We start from the raw sequence: 16931 nt of genomic DNA, 5'->3' as shown, positions 1-16931 counted from the left end.
ACACTTTAAATAAACAAGACATTCAGAGGAAACAGAAGCAGAGAGATGAAGTGATTTGCCCAAGCTCCCATTTGTCCAAGCTGTGCACACACACGTAAGAGAAACACTCCCCACTCAAAGAGTTTACAGTCTAAATAGAGCAGACAGAACAAGGGCAAGAGAAAGGAAATACTATTATCACAGTTTTTACAGATGGGAAACTCAGGGCACAGAGAAATTAAGTGACTTATACCTCATAAATCCACAGGACATCAGTCTGGAACCAGAAATTGAACCTAGACCTCCTGACACCTATGCCAGTCATTTAACCACAAGATCAGCCTCCCTCTTGAGGTCTGAGTCTTATTCACAGTTATCCAAACATCTTTAGGGTGGAAATTAGTCTGTGAAAGGCTCTCTCATGAGATTCCCAAGATTTGCAGGCTTTGATCAGATTTGATATGGGTTATGCTTAAAGTATCTGTGTCCTCCATCATGGTGCTAACATTAGGAAGTACAGAGTTTCATGAAAATTAAGAAGTCACATGCTAAACTCTTTAGACTTCAAGAAAGGTTTATGATGAGATTACCTGGAATTTTGGGCAGCAGCAGTACAGGCCAATTCTTCTTTTATCCAGACTAGTTTGCTTGCTGCTCTTAGAAAGTCCTCCGACATTCTCCAACCTAGATCCGTCACCATATGCAGCATGAGTTCCTCACCCCTCCAGGAAACTTCTAGGTTGCTCTGATTCCAGCTTACATTTTCACACATGTTTCTGAAAGTAAAACTGGAGAACTCCTTTTGCAAGAGAGATGTATCTACAAAAGAGCTCTCACTGTTCTCTAGGCTTTCTGCTCGCTCGCACGACTAAGAGAAACAACAAAGCAGTCTCCCGAGTTTTGGTTTTGATATTTTCATTTAAATGATACATGTATTTTTCACACTTAACCGCTAGGCATTCAGGTCCCCAGTCACCAGGAAAACAACAACACATTCTTTTAGAACAAACTGCCCTGGAAAGGGTGACTTCAAAGTTCCTGGGGGGTTATGCATTAAGTGATATCTAATTTAGTTTCCTGAATTCTCAGTCTGAGGCCCTGAGTCATTACTATCAGACACATTGACAGGCACTGCATAGATTAACATTATTTATATCAAAATACACTGATTGGGTAATTCAAAGGGTTGAGATTTGGGTGTTATTCTCTTCTTTCTTTCTTTTTAGTCTTCCAGGAGCTTCATTGTCTTTCTAGGCAATGAGGAGCTACAAATTTGGTGCCAACCTTCAGGATAGGTTCCCCCTGATTCTCCAGGTCTGTCCCTTGTTCTACAAGGCTGTCTTACATGCTGCATAAGAGCCATACATGTAATTCAGGCAGGGGAGGAATTATAACATGACACCATCTTTTTGCAACGTGTTTCTGCGACACAACATGGTGGTGTTGTCGTGGCACTGCCTCAGGATCTCAACAGCTGGATGGTATGTTTGCTATGAGTACAAACAATACCCAGGCATCTTTGAGAATGTCAGCTTTGAGTCCAATACAGCACCCAGCGCAATGGGCCCTTGATCCTGACTGGGGCCTCTGGACATAACCATAATGTACAAGATTATTACTACTAATAATAAACCTGTATGAGGGGGAAGGAGACAGAAATGGGGCTTAGATAGAGTTGGGCAGGAAAACAAATCCCACATATGAATCCCTTATGGAACAGGGTGGGGGGGGGGGGGAGCCAAGAGTTCAAGGAAAGCATTATAATATGGGAGGCCACTTGGAAGAAGGGTTTGGTGCATACACAGAAACCATCGCTGAATAAAAGGGGAGGGGGTGAAAAGAAGAGACAAAAGAGAGGACCTGAGATGGAAAAGGAAGAGGGGTGTGGGAAGAGATGGAGGCGGGGGTAGAAGATTTATTTAAATCATGCATTACAGTCCAGGAATGTATCCTAAGTGTACCTCAACAAAGGGCCCATAACTCCAAGTTGTGATTCCAGGGACTTGAGCTTCACTGTCCTGTCTCCAGCAGCCCCCAGTGGAGTTACAGAGGCATTGTACGAGATAAAAGGGAGGAGGAGGATTTTTCTGTACACATTAAGATAGCCTCAATAAGTTCAGCACCCAATGACGGGCAAGATGAGAGGTCTCAGCCTTCACATCCACCAGCATGAAAAGGGAGCAAATACTTTTCTGAGCTGCCTTCTATCAGCTTTGTCATTTGTTGTTTCATGCTGGTATGACCCACTGGTACAGCTCTCAGCCAGAGAGCCTGCTTCTTTAGTTCAAGCTGTAGAGACTCCTGCTTTGAGCACAGGAAGTCCTCCATTCAATCTCTGGCATCAGCCAAGATGGCAGCCATCACATCCGCTTTACTTCATTTTACCTGTGCTCACTGATTGTGATGGGTGCAGATTTTACAAACCAGTCAACTGACATGTTTTCCAGTCTGGCCAAGGCTACTAATCCTAAATTCCCTCACCCTGTTGGTACTGGGGATACAGGTGATGTGTTGAAAAATATCCCTCTTCCCAAGTCAATAACTTTGGCAAAGGCCCTGACAGAAAGTGATCTCACATCTTTTAGAAATTGGACATTTGTGGGAGGTTTATGCATGACATCCATGGATACTACATGCTGCCCAACCAGCATACCTCCACAGACATTACAGGTAGAACAACAACAAATTTGTCACGTTTTGAGCTCCTCCATGTTTGGAAGCACATCTCTAGTCCTACGTGCTTACCTTTTGAAATGCAAATTCAGTGTTTACACATGAACTATGTAAAGGAGCTGAAAGGAAAATAAAACGTTTGAGACAGAAGAAGCCTGGTGAGGCATTTTTGGCTTTTGATTGGTTGGTTTAGTCTTTAATTAGACAAACTGATTCCCTCATATGCCACTTATGTCAAGAGAAGACGGTACTGGAAAAGATCCTCACTGGCTTCAATGAAACTCTGCCGAATTACTCCAGCTCAGGATCTGGCCAATTTTCTGTAGTGCTAGACTGGAGTTCCCGCTGCTACTCTTAAGAGAAAGAATCTTAGTACATTTGACTACTTCTAACCCCGGCACAATTATTCCATTTGTAAAACAGAATTTACGGCCTTTGAGTTATTCACAAATCACTGGATACCGCCACATCCTCCCAGTCCAGCAACCCTGGCTCTGCTAGATGAAAGCCACATATAGGTAGCTCAGCTGGGCTTTCTGTGGGGTTAGGACCAGTATTTCTTAGGTGTGATTTGGAAGCTGCACCTCCCCATTCATCGGATGAATGATAAAGCATGTCTTCGCTGAATACCTTATTTCTCAACATCTGTCTCTGAAGGTACAGGGGTGAATGAAACTAGAGCAGAAGTCTGGCTGAACCTTTTCTGATAGCAATGTTGCTCTTGATGGATAGAGAAGAGAAACAACACTGAAGACCTTGGCCATGAAAATCAATATATGCAGGGAGCCTTTCTCAAGTTTCTAGCTCCTGTGTCACATATCACTGAAGGCAAGAGTTTAGCAGGGTTTGAAAGAGGGTTGATGATTTCTATGCACAGCAAGAACATCCAGAGCTGTAAAAATAAAGATTGTTTTGGAGACATTATGAACTCACCTGTTATAGAGCATGAGCCAACCTCTAACTAAAAGGGGTCAGGAGGAAACTTTCCCTGGGGCCTGGTTATCCCATCAGTTCAGGGCTTCTTATATCTTCTTCTGAAGCAGCTGATGGCGGCCATTGTTGGAGGCAAGAAATTGGGCTAGATGGGCCTTGGTCTGAATCAGCGTGGTTGCTCCTGTTGTGCATCAAAACAGAAATGTTTTGGAGCAATTCTTACTCCACAATGCCTGATCTCAAGGAGTTCATGTCAAAAACCAGGCTGGGGAGTCCATTTGGGTATAACAGGAAATGACCCTCCACTTTCCCTAAAGCTTGAACCCAGACTCAAACCTTGGAAAAGTTCTGCTAAGTTCATGTTTGTTTCTTTTGTTTCTTTTCGTTAAGTGCCGCAGGAAAGTTTATTTTGGCAGAACATTCTGCCCCAAAGGAACCAACGTGTTCTGAGACTAGCAAACTTCCAGTCCTGACTTCTAGGCCAAACAGGTCATGCTCTATTCCAATAGACTGTGGAAAAGCACCAAGAACTTGGGATCCTCATCTGAACTCTTTTGCTCATTGAGATTCTCTGCTTGTCGCCTAGACGGAAGCCTTTTAACTTTCTGTATGTGTCTGCAGCCACAGAGGGCAATGAATGTGCTGGTGAGAAAACTCCATTCAGAAAAGAAGATGCAAGGGATGAAGTAATTAGAGCTTAGCCCTTTACCTGCTGGTTTCCCAGTGGTACCTGGTGTCCTGCTATCCATTTAAACTCTGTGGAAATCAGTAGAATGTTAACTCAGATACATTCTGCAGCAAATCAGGTGCATTTTACTTGGAATTCAGCAGCAAGAGTGTTCTGCTGATGTTATGGCAGCACTTAGAGGCCCCAACTGAAAAACAGGCTCCGTTGTTCTAGGTATTGTACATACACACAGCAAGAGGCAACCTCTGCCTCAACAAGCTTACAATCTACATGGAAAAGACAATGGCGTGGAGATAGGAACTGTTAATCACCCCCATTTTACAGGAACTGAGGGACAGGGTGATTAAGTGACTTGACCAAGGTCACAGAGGCAGTCTGACAGAATTGGGAACAGGACTCACATCTCTTGAGTTCCAGTCCAGCATCTTGACCACAAGTCCATCTTCTACCTGGCCATATAGGACCATTCAGCAGCACAGCACATGCTTTCTACCTGGACGCCTGGCACATCAAGCAGAAGAGCAGGTACATTTTGCCTATACATATCTGGTACTTTCAGCGGCACCACAGGGTTATTCCACTAGGAAGTTCTTGGAGCATTTGGTACTAGCCAAGCAGCTAATGACTGTATTCAATATGTGTTAAGCTCATGCTATTCCCTCCTTTTTCACAGACACTCTGAGAATAGAGTCATTCCTTACTACCCGGGGAGTTTTGTCCCAAGAATGTGGTAGCTGAAATTTCATGATTGTAATTATGAATTATGCGCACTGCCTTGCTTTGGTTGCACATGCTGCAATTTGATGCCCTGGTTCTTTTTACTTTCTACTACAAAGCAGTGGACAACCAAGCAGGACAGAGGAATATCTGGCAGTGTATATTTCATACACCGGGCAATGCACATTCTAGGTCTCATAAATCATCTTCAAGACAAAGGTTGTAATGAGAGATTGTTGATACTATGTAGCATGAGTTACATAACAAGATTATGGCACAATAGACTAATTAGTTACATAGTGTCCCTATCCTTCACCCTCCCCCCACAAAATTTTCCAAAAAGACATTCATATTTGTATGTTAATTTTCATACTTCCCTGTGTTTTGTAGTTTGCCCCACAAAGGCAGATATTGAAATACAACAAGAAAGGCTCTTCTCATGGTATTTCCAAATTGATTTTTATTCCCTAGCGGTTCAGATAAGTTTGGAAAAGCATCTGAACCAAACCTCTAAATCATCAATGACTTGTCTATCAATAATGACAACTAGTGGTGATGAAACTATTTGGTAGAATTAAAATTAAGAATTCACCCCCTTTTTTTAGTTTACAAATTGTGTGTGTAGGAATAAGAGTGTTTTTAAAATGTAGCATGATTGGTAAGTATTGACTAAATATTTTCTATGAATAATTCTGTCTACCACAACAACAAAGTATATGAGCCTAAGGAGAAAGGCTGACTGATCTTTTCAAGGATATTGTTTACAAACTTTTCATTCCCACCATCACAGTTTCAGGCTTAACTGCAACTTTGACACACACACTTTGTGGTCTTCCTCAAGGACACCCTCCTAAGGTTTCCAGCTCTGAGCCTCTCTCAGGCAGAGACCCACATCTCTCTCTCTTCAGATTGGGAGTTTAGGCTTACAGTACCACTGCATCTCACTGTAGTTTCCCGAGCAGGTCTGTCTAGAGTCCAGCACCTGTGGTTAACTTGTCTCCTGGGTCTATAAAAGTGTACACCAGTTACCAACCAGCCCTCACAAAGCAAATATGTAAAAACAATGGAAGTTCCCATATAAAAGCTTACCAGAAGTCACCCCAACTCCATCCTAGAGCTCTGGTATGTGTCAGACTTTCAAACCCCACAACTGGGTTTGCCCACTTGGTTACAAGTCCATGTCATCTTTTTAGATCAGGAACAAGAACCTCAATCAGACAGCTCAGGTCTTTGATCTCCAGTCTCCCGGCAACAGACAATCACAGTCAAAGGCTTGCTGCTTCAGGGTTGGTAGCGTCTAGAAGGCTAGGTTTTTCATAACCTAAAGTGAGGCATTTGCATTAACCAACACTTCAGGGATTACCACTTACTTGCTATTATGGTCACAAAAGTCCCATGCCTGTCTTTCACATCCCAATACAAGATTTCTGAAACTTCCTGTACACTTCCCACGGACTCACAGCCTGTCAATCCAATGTTTGCTATTTGTTACTCATTCTGATGTGCAAAAAGAAAAAGGAGTACTTGTGGCACCTTAGCGACTAACAAATTATCTAGAGCATAAGCTTTCGTGAGCTTACAGCTCACTCATCGGATGCATTTGGTGGAACAAAACAGAGGAGAGGTCGGTGTGCTGACCTAGGTTCACATGGTTAGTGTTTCTGCTCTCTGATTGGATGACTGAAATATTCCATTCAGAGAATGTTAATAACAATTACTATCCTCCAGTACACACGTTTGGCCCTGATAATCAGCCGCGGCTCAATATCTTGCTGTTTTCAGGATACACAAAGTTCTTAAAGACACCCACACTGGTTGGAATACTCATGAATAACTGCTCCTTCTTCTAACACTTAGCTGTGCATGCTGCTTTGCCATTATATGGTTGCTTATACTTACTCCACTGCTGTCATTCATTTTGTACTGTAAAAACTGGTCCTAACTTTTGTTTTCTTCAGAAAAAAATTAAAAACACAACAACCAACTTTGCCAACTCTTAAAGAAAAGGAGTACTTTTGGCACCTTAGAGACTAACAATTTATTAGAGCATAAGCTTTCGTGAGCTACAGCTCCTTCATCGGATGCATTTGGTGGAAAAAACAGAGGAGAGATTTATATACACACACACAGAGAACATGAAACAATGGTTTATCATACACACTGAAGGAGAGTGATCACTTAAGATAAGCCATCACCAACAGCAGGGGGGGGGAAGGAGGAAAACCTTTCATGGTGACAAGCAGGTAGGCTAATTCCAGCAGTTAACAAGATATCAGAGGAACAGTGGGGGGTGGGGTGGGAGGGAGCAATACCATGGGGAAATAGTTTTTACTTTGTGTAATGACTCATCCATTCCCAGTCTCTATTCAAGCCTAAGTTAATTGTATCCAGTTTGCAAATTAATTCCACTTCAGCAGTCTCTCGTTGGAGTCTGTTTTTGAAGCTTTTTGTTGAAGTATAGCCACTCTTAGGTCTGTGATCGAGTGACCAGAGAGATTGAAGTGTTCTCCAACTGGTTTTTGAATGTTATAATTCTTGACGTCTGATTTGTGTCCATTCATTCTTTTTACGTAGAGACTGTCCAGTTGGGCCAATGTACATGGCAGAGGGGCATTGCTGGCACATGATGGCATATATCACATTGGTAGATGCGCAGTGTGAACGAGCCTCTGATAGTGTGGCTGATGTGATTAGGCCCTATGATGGTATCCCCTGAATAGATATTGTGGACAGAGTTGGCAACGGGCTTTGTTGCAAGGATAGGTTCCTGGGTTAGTGGTTCTGTTGTGTGGTGTGTGGTTGCTGGTGAGTATTTGCTTCAGATTGGGGGGCTGTCTTGTAAGCAGGACTGGTTCTGTCCCCAAGATCTGTGAGAGTGATGGGTCGTCCTTCAGGATAGGTTGTAGTCCTTGATGATGCGTTGGAGAGGTTTTAGTTGGGGGCTGAAGGTGATGGGCTAGTGGCGTTCTGTTGTTTTCTTTGTTGGGCCTGTCCTGTAGTAGGTGACTTCTGGTACTCTTCTGGCTCTGTCAATCTGTTTCTTCACTTCAGCGGGGTGAGTATTGTAGTTGTAGGAATGCATGATAGAGGATCTTGTAGGTGTTTGTCTCTGTCTGAGGGGTTGGAGCAAATGCGGTTATATCGTAGCGCTTGGCTGTAGACAATGGATCGAGGTGGTATGATCTGGATGAAAGCTAGAGGCATGTAGGTAGGAATAGCGGTCAGTAGGGAGTTTCCGTATAGGGTGGTGTTTATGTGACCATCGCTTATTCAGCACCGTAGTGTCCAGGAATGGATCTCTTGTGTGGACTGGTCCAGGTGAGGTTTGATGGCTGGGATGGAATCTCTCTGGTCACTCGATCACAGACCTAAGAGTGGGCTATACTTCAACAAAAAAGCTTCAAAAACGACTCCAAGAGAGACTGCTGAATTGGAATTAATTGCAAACTGGATACAATTAACTTAGGCTTGAATAGAGACTGGGAATGGATGAGTCATTACACAAAGTAAAACTATTTCCCCATGGTATTTCGGCCCCCCCCCCCCCCCCCCACTGTTCTTCTGATATTCTTGTTAACTGCTGGAATTAGCTCCTACCTGCTTAATCACATGAAAGGTTTTCCTCCTTCCCCCCCCTGCGGTTGTGATGGCTTATCTTAAGTGATCACTTCTCCTTACAGTGTGTATGATAAACCCATTGTTTTATGTTCTCTGTGTGTGTGTATATAAATCTCTCCTCTGTTTTTTCCACCAAATGCATCCGATGAAGTGAGCTGTAGCTCACGAAAGCTTATGCTCTAATAAATTTGTTAGTCTCTAAGGTGCACAAGTAACTCCTTTTCTTTTTGCGAATACAGACTAACACGGGCTACTCTGAAACCTCTTAAAAGAAACGGAATGACTGGCAAATATCAGGTTTAAGCGCATTTATTAGGGATACATTTTAATAACAATTGCCTGGCTCACCTCTGCTTTACTCCTGGCTTACACCAATGAGCCTCCACTGATTTAAATGCTTACACCAGAATAAATCAGAGCAACAAACTCATGGATCAGGCCCAGTATTTCAAGTTCACAAGCATGAGAAGGTTCATAGTAATGAAACTGGTTGCCGAATTTTCCTTCCAATGCCCCAACTTGCTGGGCACCTCTAACCCCTCCTGTAATATAAATAATAAACATCAACAAAAAACAGCTTAAAAAACCCATTATACTGGAAAGCTCTTGGCTCTTCCCTAGATAGTCTGAACAATCCCTAGCCTGGACAATATTGCCAAGATGAGAACATCACTTTCCACTGATGATTCAGCACCACAATCATTGTAGTAAGCCCCTTATTTTAGTGGAAAATGGGACATGAGGGGCGTGTCTGGAGCAATCAGTGCGTGCAACCAGGGCCATGCTGCCCTTTGTAAGGTACCCTTGTTCCCATAAAAGCCTTTTAGCAAGTTTCTGCACTCCACAAAGTGCTCACAAGGGCTCCAGCTGGAGGAAACTGCTATGGCAGCGGGATGTTAATTTGAAAACACCAGCATTGTAGGTGCATTGGGAACCCAGCAGCCAGGGGCTTCACTAAAAGCACTGGAGTAGGAGCTAATTGAGGCTTCTTTTGATCCCTTTGTGCGTGATATTTGGTGCATTATAGACTCTCCTCTGGAAATAAGGAGTTTGTCAAAGACCAGCCAATACCTGTGCTTTTATCTGGGGTGTGAAGATCTTCTGCTTCACCCTAAGATTGACCTATTGCTTATCTCCTCTTGTTGGTTCTGAAATGATGCAGTCTGAGAGGGGGCCAGCCACTGAAAAAACTCTCAGGATCTCAAAGAACTTGGCTGCTAGATACAGGGAAAAAGAAAAGGAGTACTTGTGGCACCTTAGAGACTAACAAATTTATTAGAGCATAAGCTTTCGTGAGCTACAGCTCACTTCATCGGATGCATTTGGTGGAAAAAACAGAGGAGAGATTTATATACACACACACACAGAGACATGAAACAATGGGTTTATCATACACACTGTAAGGAGATTCAGAGTAGCAGCCGTGTTAGTCTGTATTCGCAAAAAGAAAAGGAGTACTTGTGGCACCTTAGAGACTAACAAATTTATTAGAGCATAAGCTTTCGTGAGCTACAGCTCACTTCATCGGATGCATCCGATGAAGTGAGCTGTAGCTCACGAAAGCTTATGCTCTAATAAATTGTTAGTCTCTAAGGTGCACAAGTACTCCTTTTCTTTTTACTGTAAGGAGAGTGATCACTTAAGATAAGCCATCACCAGCAGCAGGGGGGGAAAGGAGGAAAACCTTTTCATGGTGACAAGCAAGGTAGGCTAATTCCAGCAGTTAACAAGAATATCAGAGGAACAGTGGGGGGTGGGGTGGGAGGGAGAAATACCATGGGGAAATAGTTTTACTGTGTGTAATGACTCATCCATTCCCAGTCTCTATTCAAGCCTAAGTTAATTGTATCCAGTTTGCAAATTAATTCAATTCAGCAGTCTCTCGTTGGAGTCTGTTTTTGAAGCTTTTTTGTTGAAGTATAGCCACTCTTAGGTCTGTGATCGAGTGACCAGAGAGATTGAAGTGTTCTCCAACTGGTTTTTGAATGTTATAATTCTTGACGTCTGATTTGTGTCCATTCATTCTTTTACGTAGAGACTGTCCAGTTTGGCCAATGTACATGGCAGAGGGGCATTGCTGGCACATGATGGCATATATCACATTGGTAGATGCGCAGGTGAACGAGATACAGGGAGTAATTGTAGAGAGCTCAGCATCTCTGAAAATCAGGGCCAAGGGGTAAAGGAAGCTCCATACACTGCAGGTTCTTTCTGCCATTTTATGTGTCTGTAAGATTCCCCATCAGCATTATCAGGCAGTTATGAATGTGCAGGGATATACCGAACTGTCCCTAACAGGGAAGGATTACTATGAACCCTGGCTTTGGGGAGGGCAGGTCACGGGCAAGCGGTATTTTACACCATAAGAGTTGGACTCTGGGTCACATGGAAGTTAAGGCAGGTCAAGATTTTAAACTAAAGCCAAGTCTGGAGCTTGCCTTCTTTGATAAGTCCAGTGTCAAGGGGCAGGGTTGCAAAGGTGATGAGAATGCAGCATGGCTAACTGTTCAAGCCTGGGAGGTCAAAAAGGTATCACAACAGATAACCATCTTATCTTCCAGACTGTACGATGATGACTATGAGATTCCAGCAGGGGTCCCCTGACTCCATGAATACACATTACCTAACTGGTCCTGGTGCATAGATGGGAAGGCAAGTTCTGGAACTCAGGTAGGACCCTGCCAACGGCGGAATATGTAATTAAAGGGACCGACAAATCCCTCTTGTATTGGCAATTCCAAGCTCCCCAAATCTAAATGATAGACATTTTCTCATCACACATTTCATGCTAGATTCCACACTTAACAACAACAAGCTGGCAAAAGAAGTACGACCCAACATTTTAGGACATAAATGTGACCGAGACTCCCATATCCAGGTGAACTGCAGGGGGAATTTAGGGAAGCAGAATGAAGTAATAAAATTAGAATTTCAGCACACTGAGGATTTTACACCTACTTTTATAGTTTTTTTTAAAAGTATCATAGGACATTAATAACCTCAAGTCCAGCCATGCTACTGTTGAAGTCAATTGGAGTTTTGCCATTGACTTTAGTAGGGCAGGATCACATAAATACTATGTTGACAAGCACTATATAGGATCCTATGTCAGAGAGACAGACAGGATTCAGCCCCCCCCCCCCCCAATGTGGACAGGAATAAGGGACCTTAGGCTTATGTCACCTCAGTGAACATTAACTCAGCGCTGAACCAGGGTCTGTCCAACAACAACTCAGATACCATACCCCTGTAGCACCAATACCTCTTTCGGAAAGGTTTATCCTTGAAGGTCTCCTATTGAAACAGCGACCCATCCTGATCAGCTCAGGAGAACTGATGGGAGCACACAGTGGTCTGACTGCAGTCTAGCTAAAATAATAAAGCACATAGGGTCCAACCCAGAAGTCTCATGGCAAAGTAAGGTAAGCGCCTCCCAGCTTAGGTTCCAGTGCATGCTGGAACAGCAGCTATTTACATCGAGAGAGAGCAGAGAATGTCAGGGCCTGGGATTTTGTTGCCAGCAGGTCAGCCGGAGCAGGACACCTTTTGAAGGAAGGCGATAGGGATTGGGAAAGTGATGCACTATTTATATTTTCTCTGGTATCTTGTTCATTTTAACGAGCAGCAAGAAACCAATGTGAAGCGAAGGAAATCTCATTAAAAAGCATGAAAGAAAAACGACTCAGGAAAGATAATAGGAGCTTAATGCATTAGCAATGCTAGGGAGTTGCTTTGATTGCATGCTGGGCTGATGCTTGGACTGGGTTGATGCCTCCTCCTTGTCCGGTGCCAGATGCTAGTCAGCTTTTCAAATATCAGTCTTGTAAATAGATATTTTTCGTTTGATTTCCTTGCAGCCTTGAGTCCATCTGAATGAACGTTCACAGACCCTTAAATGCAGTTGTCATGGTTCATTTGTGCCCCTTTTCAATACAATGATGTAGCAATACGTTTGGGGAGTGTGGAAAGGAGTGGATGGAGGCTGTCAGGGTCAGCACTGCTAAGGGATGATGGACAACTCACTGCTTTTGATAGGGGAAGGGGTCTAGGCATTGAATCAGATTGATCTGGCAATAAGAGAGCAGATGCCTCGGGACTGAGCACTCCTGGCTCCCATGGGAAGTTAATGCAAGCGGTGGGGCTCAGTATCTCTGCAAATAAGGTAGCATGTCTCTGAATCTGGGCACACAACAACGGAGGTGCTCAAAATTTGTGTGCACTTTGGAAAATCTGGGCCTGAATGATCTCATCCTAATCTTCTGAGAAAGATTTGCCCTCCTCGTAAAAATCACAGTTTCACAGTGCATCTGCTTTGACAAGGCTGATCAATGGAATAACAAGGGATGCTGCAGATCAGGATTGCGAAGCATTGGGACTGAGTGCATTGGCAAGCTTGTGTGTGGGGAGCCAAGCACTGGATTACTTGTGGGCCCTGCATGTTAGAGGATTGGTTCGGAAACTTCAGCTCCCTTTGTTTGCTTTGTAAAAAAAATCCAAGTGGTTGCATTTCCTGGGGCAAGTCTGCTGGATAAATTACTGCAAGGTAGAAAGGATGTTCTAAAACTGTTTAAGATCGGAGTTTCCCCATCTTAAATAGGTTTAGACAAGCCTGGGTTCTGCCTCCAGTACACACATGCATCTGTCAAGGGAAGCTCTGACCACATAGAAGTTCGCCCTTCACCTATTGCTGAAGTGACCATAACAACCAATTCCATTGGAACCCAGCAGTGAGTAAAAGGGATACACTTATTCAGGTTCTATCTGCCTTGCAAAGTACTTTCAAGGCATCATCACTGTAGCCTGTGAGCACCTCTCAGACCTAAAAGGATTCATCCTCATAATGACAGGTTTCAGAGTAGCAGCCGTGTTAGTCTGTATTCGCAAAAAGAAAAGGAGTACTTGTGGCACCTTAGAGACTAACAAATTTATTTGAGCATAAGCTTTCATGAGGTAGCGAAGCATTATCTCCACTAAGTACCTGTGCAACTCAGGTTCAAAGAGATTAAAGCCCAGATCCTCAATGGTATTTAGGCATCTAACTCCCTTTGAGGATTTTGGCCTAAGTGACTTGTCTGAGTGACACAGACGTAGCCAAGAGCGCTGAGTCCTACTCCAGTAAGTGTCATAGCCTCTGCAAGGTTTACTCGCGTATATGATAGAAACATGGAGCTGACCTCCATGAGCTTGTGTATGCATGATGGATCTGTTACACTCTAGTCTTTGAGTATCATGTGGCTTTTTCTTTGTGGCAGGGTGGAGCTGGAACCTGGCATTTTTACCTTCATGGATCCCCTGAATGCGTCCTGGTACAATGACGACATTGGCAACAGGAACTGGAGCAAGCCTCTCAATGGGTCCGATGAAGACCAGAAGCCACACTACAACTACTATGCCATGCTTCTCACCCTCCTTATCTTCGTCATCGTCTTTGGCAACGTGTTGGTATGCATGGCCGTGTCTAGGGAAAAAGCACTTCAGACCACCACTAACTACCTGATCGTGAGCCTGGCCGTGGCAGATCTCTTGGTGGCGACTCTGGTGATGCCCTGGGTAGTCTACCTGGAGGTAGGTGGCATTGCTTTGTAGCGTATCCTCTGCAAGCCAAATATTTCTGGTGCCTATATCCAGAGAGTGGAAGATTAGTGGCTTGGGAATCAGCTATTTAAAGTGTGGCTCTACTCAGAATAATAACTACCTCTCAGTATTTCTGAGACAAATCTACTCATTTTTCTAATTGCCAGCCCTGTGAATGCAACCAAGAATCTGAGAGTCAGGCAGGCTCCTTCCTGCCTCACACATCATCACCACCACAAACAAAGGTTCTGGAGGTTAAATTAGGTCCTCTGTGACACTTGCTGCTCCACTGTTTTCAGATTATGTTCTCCATGACATGTGCAGTCCCATTGTCTTCGATGGGTTTGCTCAGGTGTGTCTGGTGCTTAGTTCACTAATCTACTGAGTATGCACAAGAAAGAAGAGAATCCAGATCACTTTCCCCATAGCTGTACTAGTTTTGCAAGGCTAACAGGAGTTTAAAACTCAGACAATATTAATTTAACCTGCAATGTGAGCAGATTAGGCATACCCACCCAGAGCAGGTCTGAGGAATACGAAGGTGACATCTTTATAAGGCATTAGAGCCAGATCCTCAGCTGGTATAAAACAGCACCATTGCAATGGACCTATGCTGCTTAACAACATTTAAGGATCTGGCCTTTAAGATTACAGTAAGATTGCTTCCACTCTTTATCCTTCTGAGGTGATCAGCTGAACTTGGTGTAGGTTATTATGTGTGGATTTTTTTCTATAAGACCTTAAATAGGAAGGTCCTAGGTGTTCTATATAGCCATTAAAGCTTCTGTGGCACTCAGAATAGGATTCACTGCGTGGTTCTTGGTCACATTTTCTTCACCAAAATTATTACTATTAACAATCATGTTTATTAGTGTACTGCCTAATGCAAATGAAACAAATGCTAATATAAAAAAAGAAAAACAAACCCAGAGGAACGTAGGCCTAGCTTGACATGAGTAACTGGACATAGGTGAGGCCTCAGTTCCTGGGAGACAGGATTAGGGAGGGGAAAGGATCAGCAGGCTGGAAACAGAATGTCTGCACTAGCTAAGATAAGGGGAACACTCAGAGAACAAAAAGAAAAGGAGTACTTGTGGCACCTTGGAGACTAACAAATTAATTTGAGCGTAAGCTTTCATGAGCTACAGCTCACTTCATCGGATGCATCCGATGAAGTGAGCTGTAGCTCACGAAAGCTTATGCTCAAATAAATTTGTCAGTCTCTAAGGTGCCACAAGTACTCCTTTTCTTTTTGCAAATACAGACTAACACGGCTGCTACTCTGAACTCAGAGAACAATTTACAATGGACAAGATAACAATTGGTAAGATAAGCCTGGGATGTAAAACGGGCAAAGAGTAAATCAGGCATGGCCAGTGCATGCTATATTGGTTTGTACAAAGTGACCAAGCCAATCCCAAAGCCTATGATGCCATGAATAGCAAATGCGTCAATGTATATAAAGGAAGAGGTTTGGACATGTGGTATGCTCTATACCCACCCCTTACACTTGAGTCTGACCAGCTCAGTGTAGATTTGCTGTATGCCAAATAAAGGAACCTGAGTCATGACACTGCAGGCATTCGAATTCTTGGGGAAACCAAGTGGAAGAGGTCCGAGGGAAACCCAACAAGGACTAACCTTAAGTTGACATGGATTTTCCAAGATACACAGCCATGTGCAATGCATGCCCAAGCACAAGAATGGGCCCCTAACACTTCATTGGTGTTGTGTGAATAAACTATGTAGACTACTGACCAAACACACAGGACCACAGCATAGTTCTTAAAAACCACAGCAGTAGGGAAAATGTGCAATTGTATGTGCAAAATATAAATGCAGAGCTACTGTGTCATAATATATAAGAGAAATAAAATCACAGGTGAGCTACTTGTCACATTACAGTAGTTAGAGTGTCACTTTGGTATAAAGAAATTTTGTGCCTCTGCGTGTGGAGCCATTTTTGAGTGGCACCGTGTTTTGTGAAAGTGGAATATTCCAAATCTGCCAAGCATTTAGCTGATATCAAATGATCCTGGAAATGTAAATAGCTAGAAAGACCGAAGTGCAATGTGTGGGAAAGGATAATAGAAAGTACAAGGCCCTTGTTCTTCAGATCTTTAGAAAAACTTGTGTGCACGAGCGCACATAATAGACAGGCACAAAGAGAGAGAAAATGTTACTTTCTTTGGAGACTGGTTGACTCAGGGAATAGCACACTAAGCAATTTAACTTCTTGTGCAAAGAACGATCTAAAGTTTTATGTACCACGTAAGGGCTTAAGTGGTATTTAAGTTGTACTTAGGCCTTGTGCTAGCTTTCTACACAGGGATGAGTTGCATCCACAATGCCTAAAGTACTGGGTAAAGTTCTACTTGGATTGCCAAAAAGTTGTTATACATGTTACTATCTCATGACTGTCTATGACCTATGTGAAATGAGCTTCAAGGGGCCTCAATCCAATTCCTGGTGGATAGATGTCCACATCACCCTCAAAACCATTACTAATTGGCCTTTGCTTGGTGACTATCTGGAGAAGCCAAGGATTGAATAAATCATGGAGACTGAACATCTATCTATCTATCTCTGACCACCTAGAGAAGATCTTTTCAATTAAGGTTGAAGCAAATTGGGTGAAAGGAAAGGAAGGATACTTACTCTGCCGCTGTAGTCTCTAAATAAGTAGTAGACATCAAGGGGTGTCCATATGGCATCATTTACCGGTGCTAAATTCATCTAACAAAAAAAA

General features: G+C 43.2%; 1 protein-coding gene across 1 annotated transcript in view; it reads left to right on the top strand.

Annotated features, from left to right (window-relative positions):
- The window catches only part of DRD2 (dopamine receptor D2), a 73779-nt gene that overhangs the window by 37636 nt on the left and 19212 nt on the right, over positions 1–16931 (top strand). Inside the window, exon 2 of the mRNA XM_038380921.2 lies at positions 13861–14173. Within this exon, the coding sequence (XP_038236849.1) occupies positions 13892–14173 (282 nt within the window). The 5' untranslated portion in view covers positions 13861–13891. The remainder of the gene's footprint in view (positions 1–13860; positions 14174–16931) is intronic.

This window comes from Dermochelys coriacea, chromosome 22, assembly GCF_009764565.3.
Source record: "Dermochelys coriacea isolate rDerCor1 chromosome 22, rDerCor1.pri.v4, whole genome shotgun sequence".
Classification (NCBI taxonomy): Eukaryota; Metazoa; Chordata; order Testudines; family Dermochelyidae; genus Dermochelys; species Dermochelys coriacea.
This window is presented reverse-complemented; position numbering and strand designations above follow the sequence as displayed.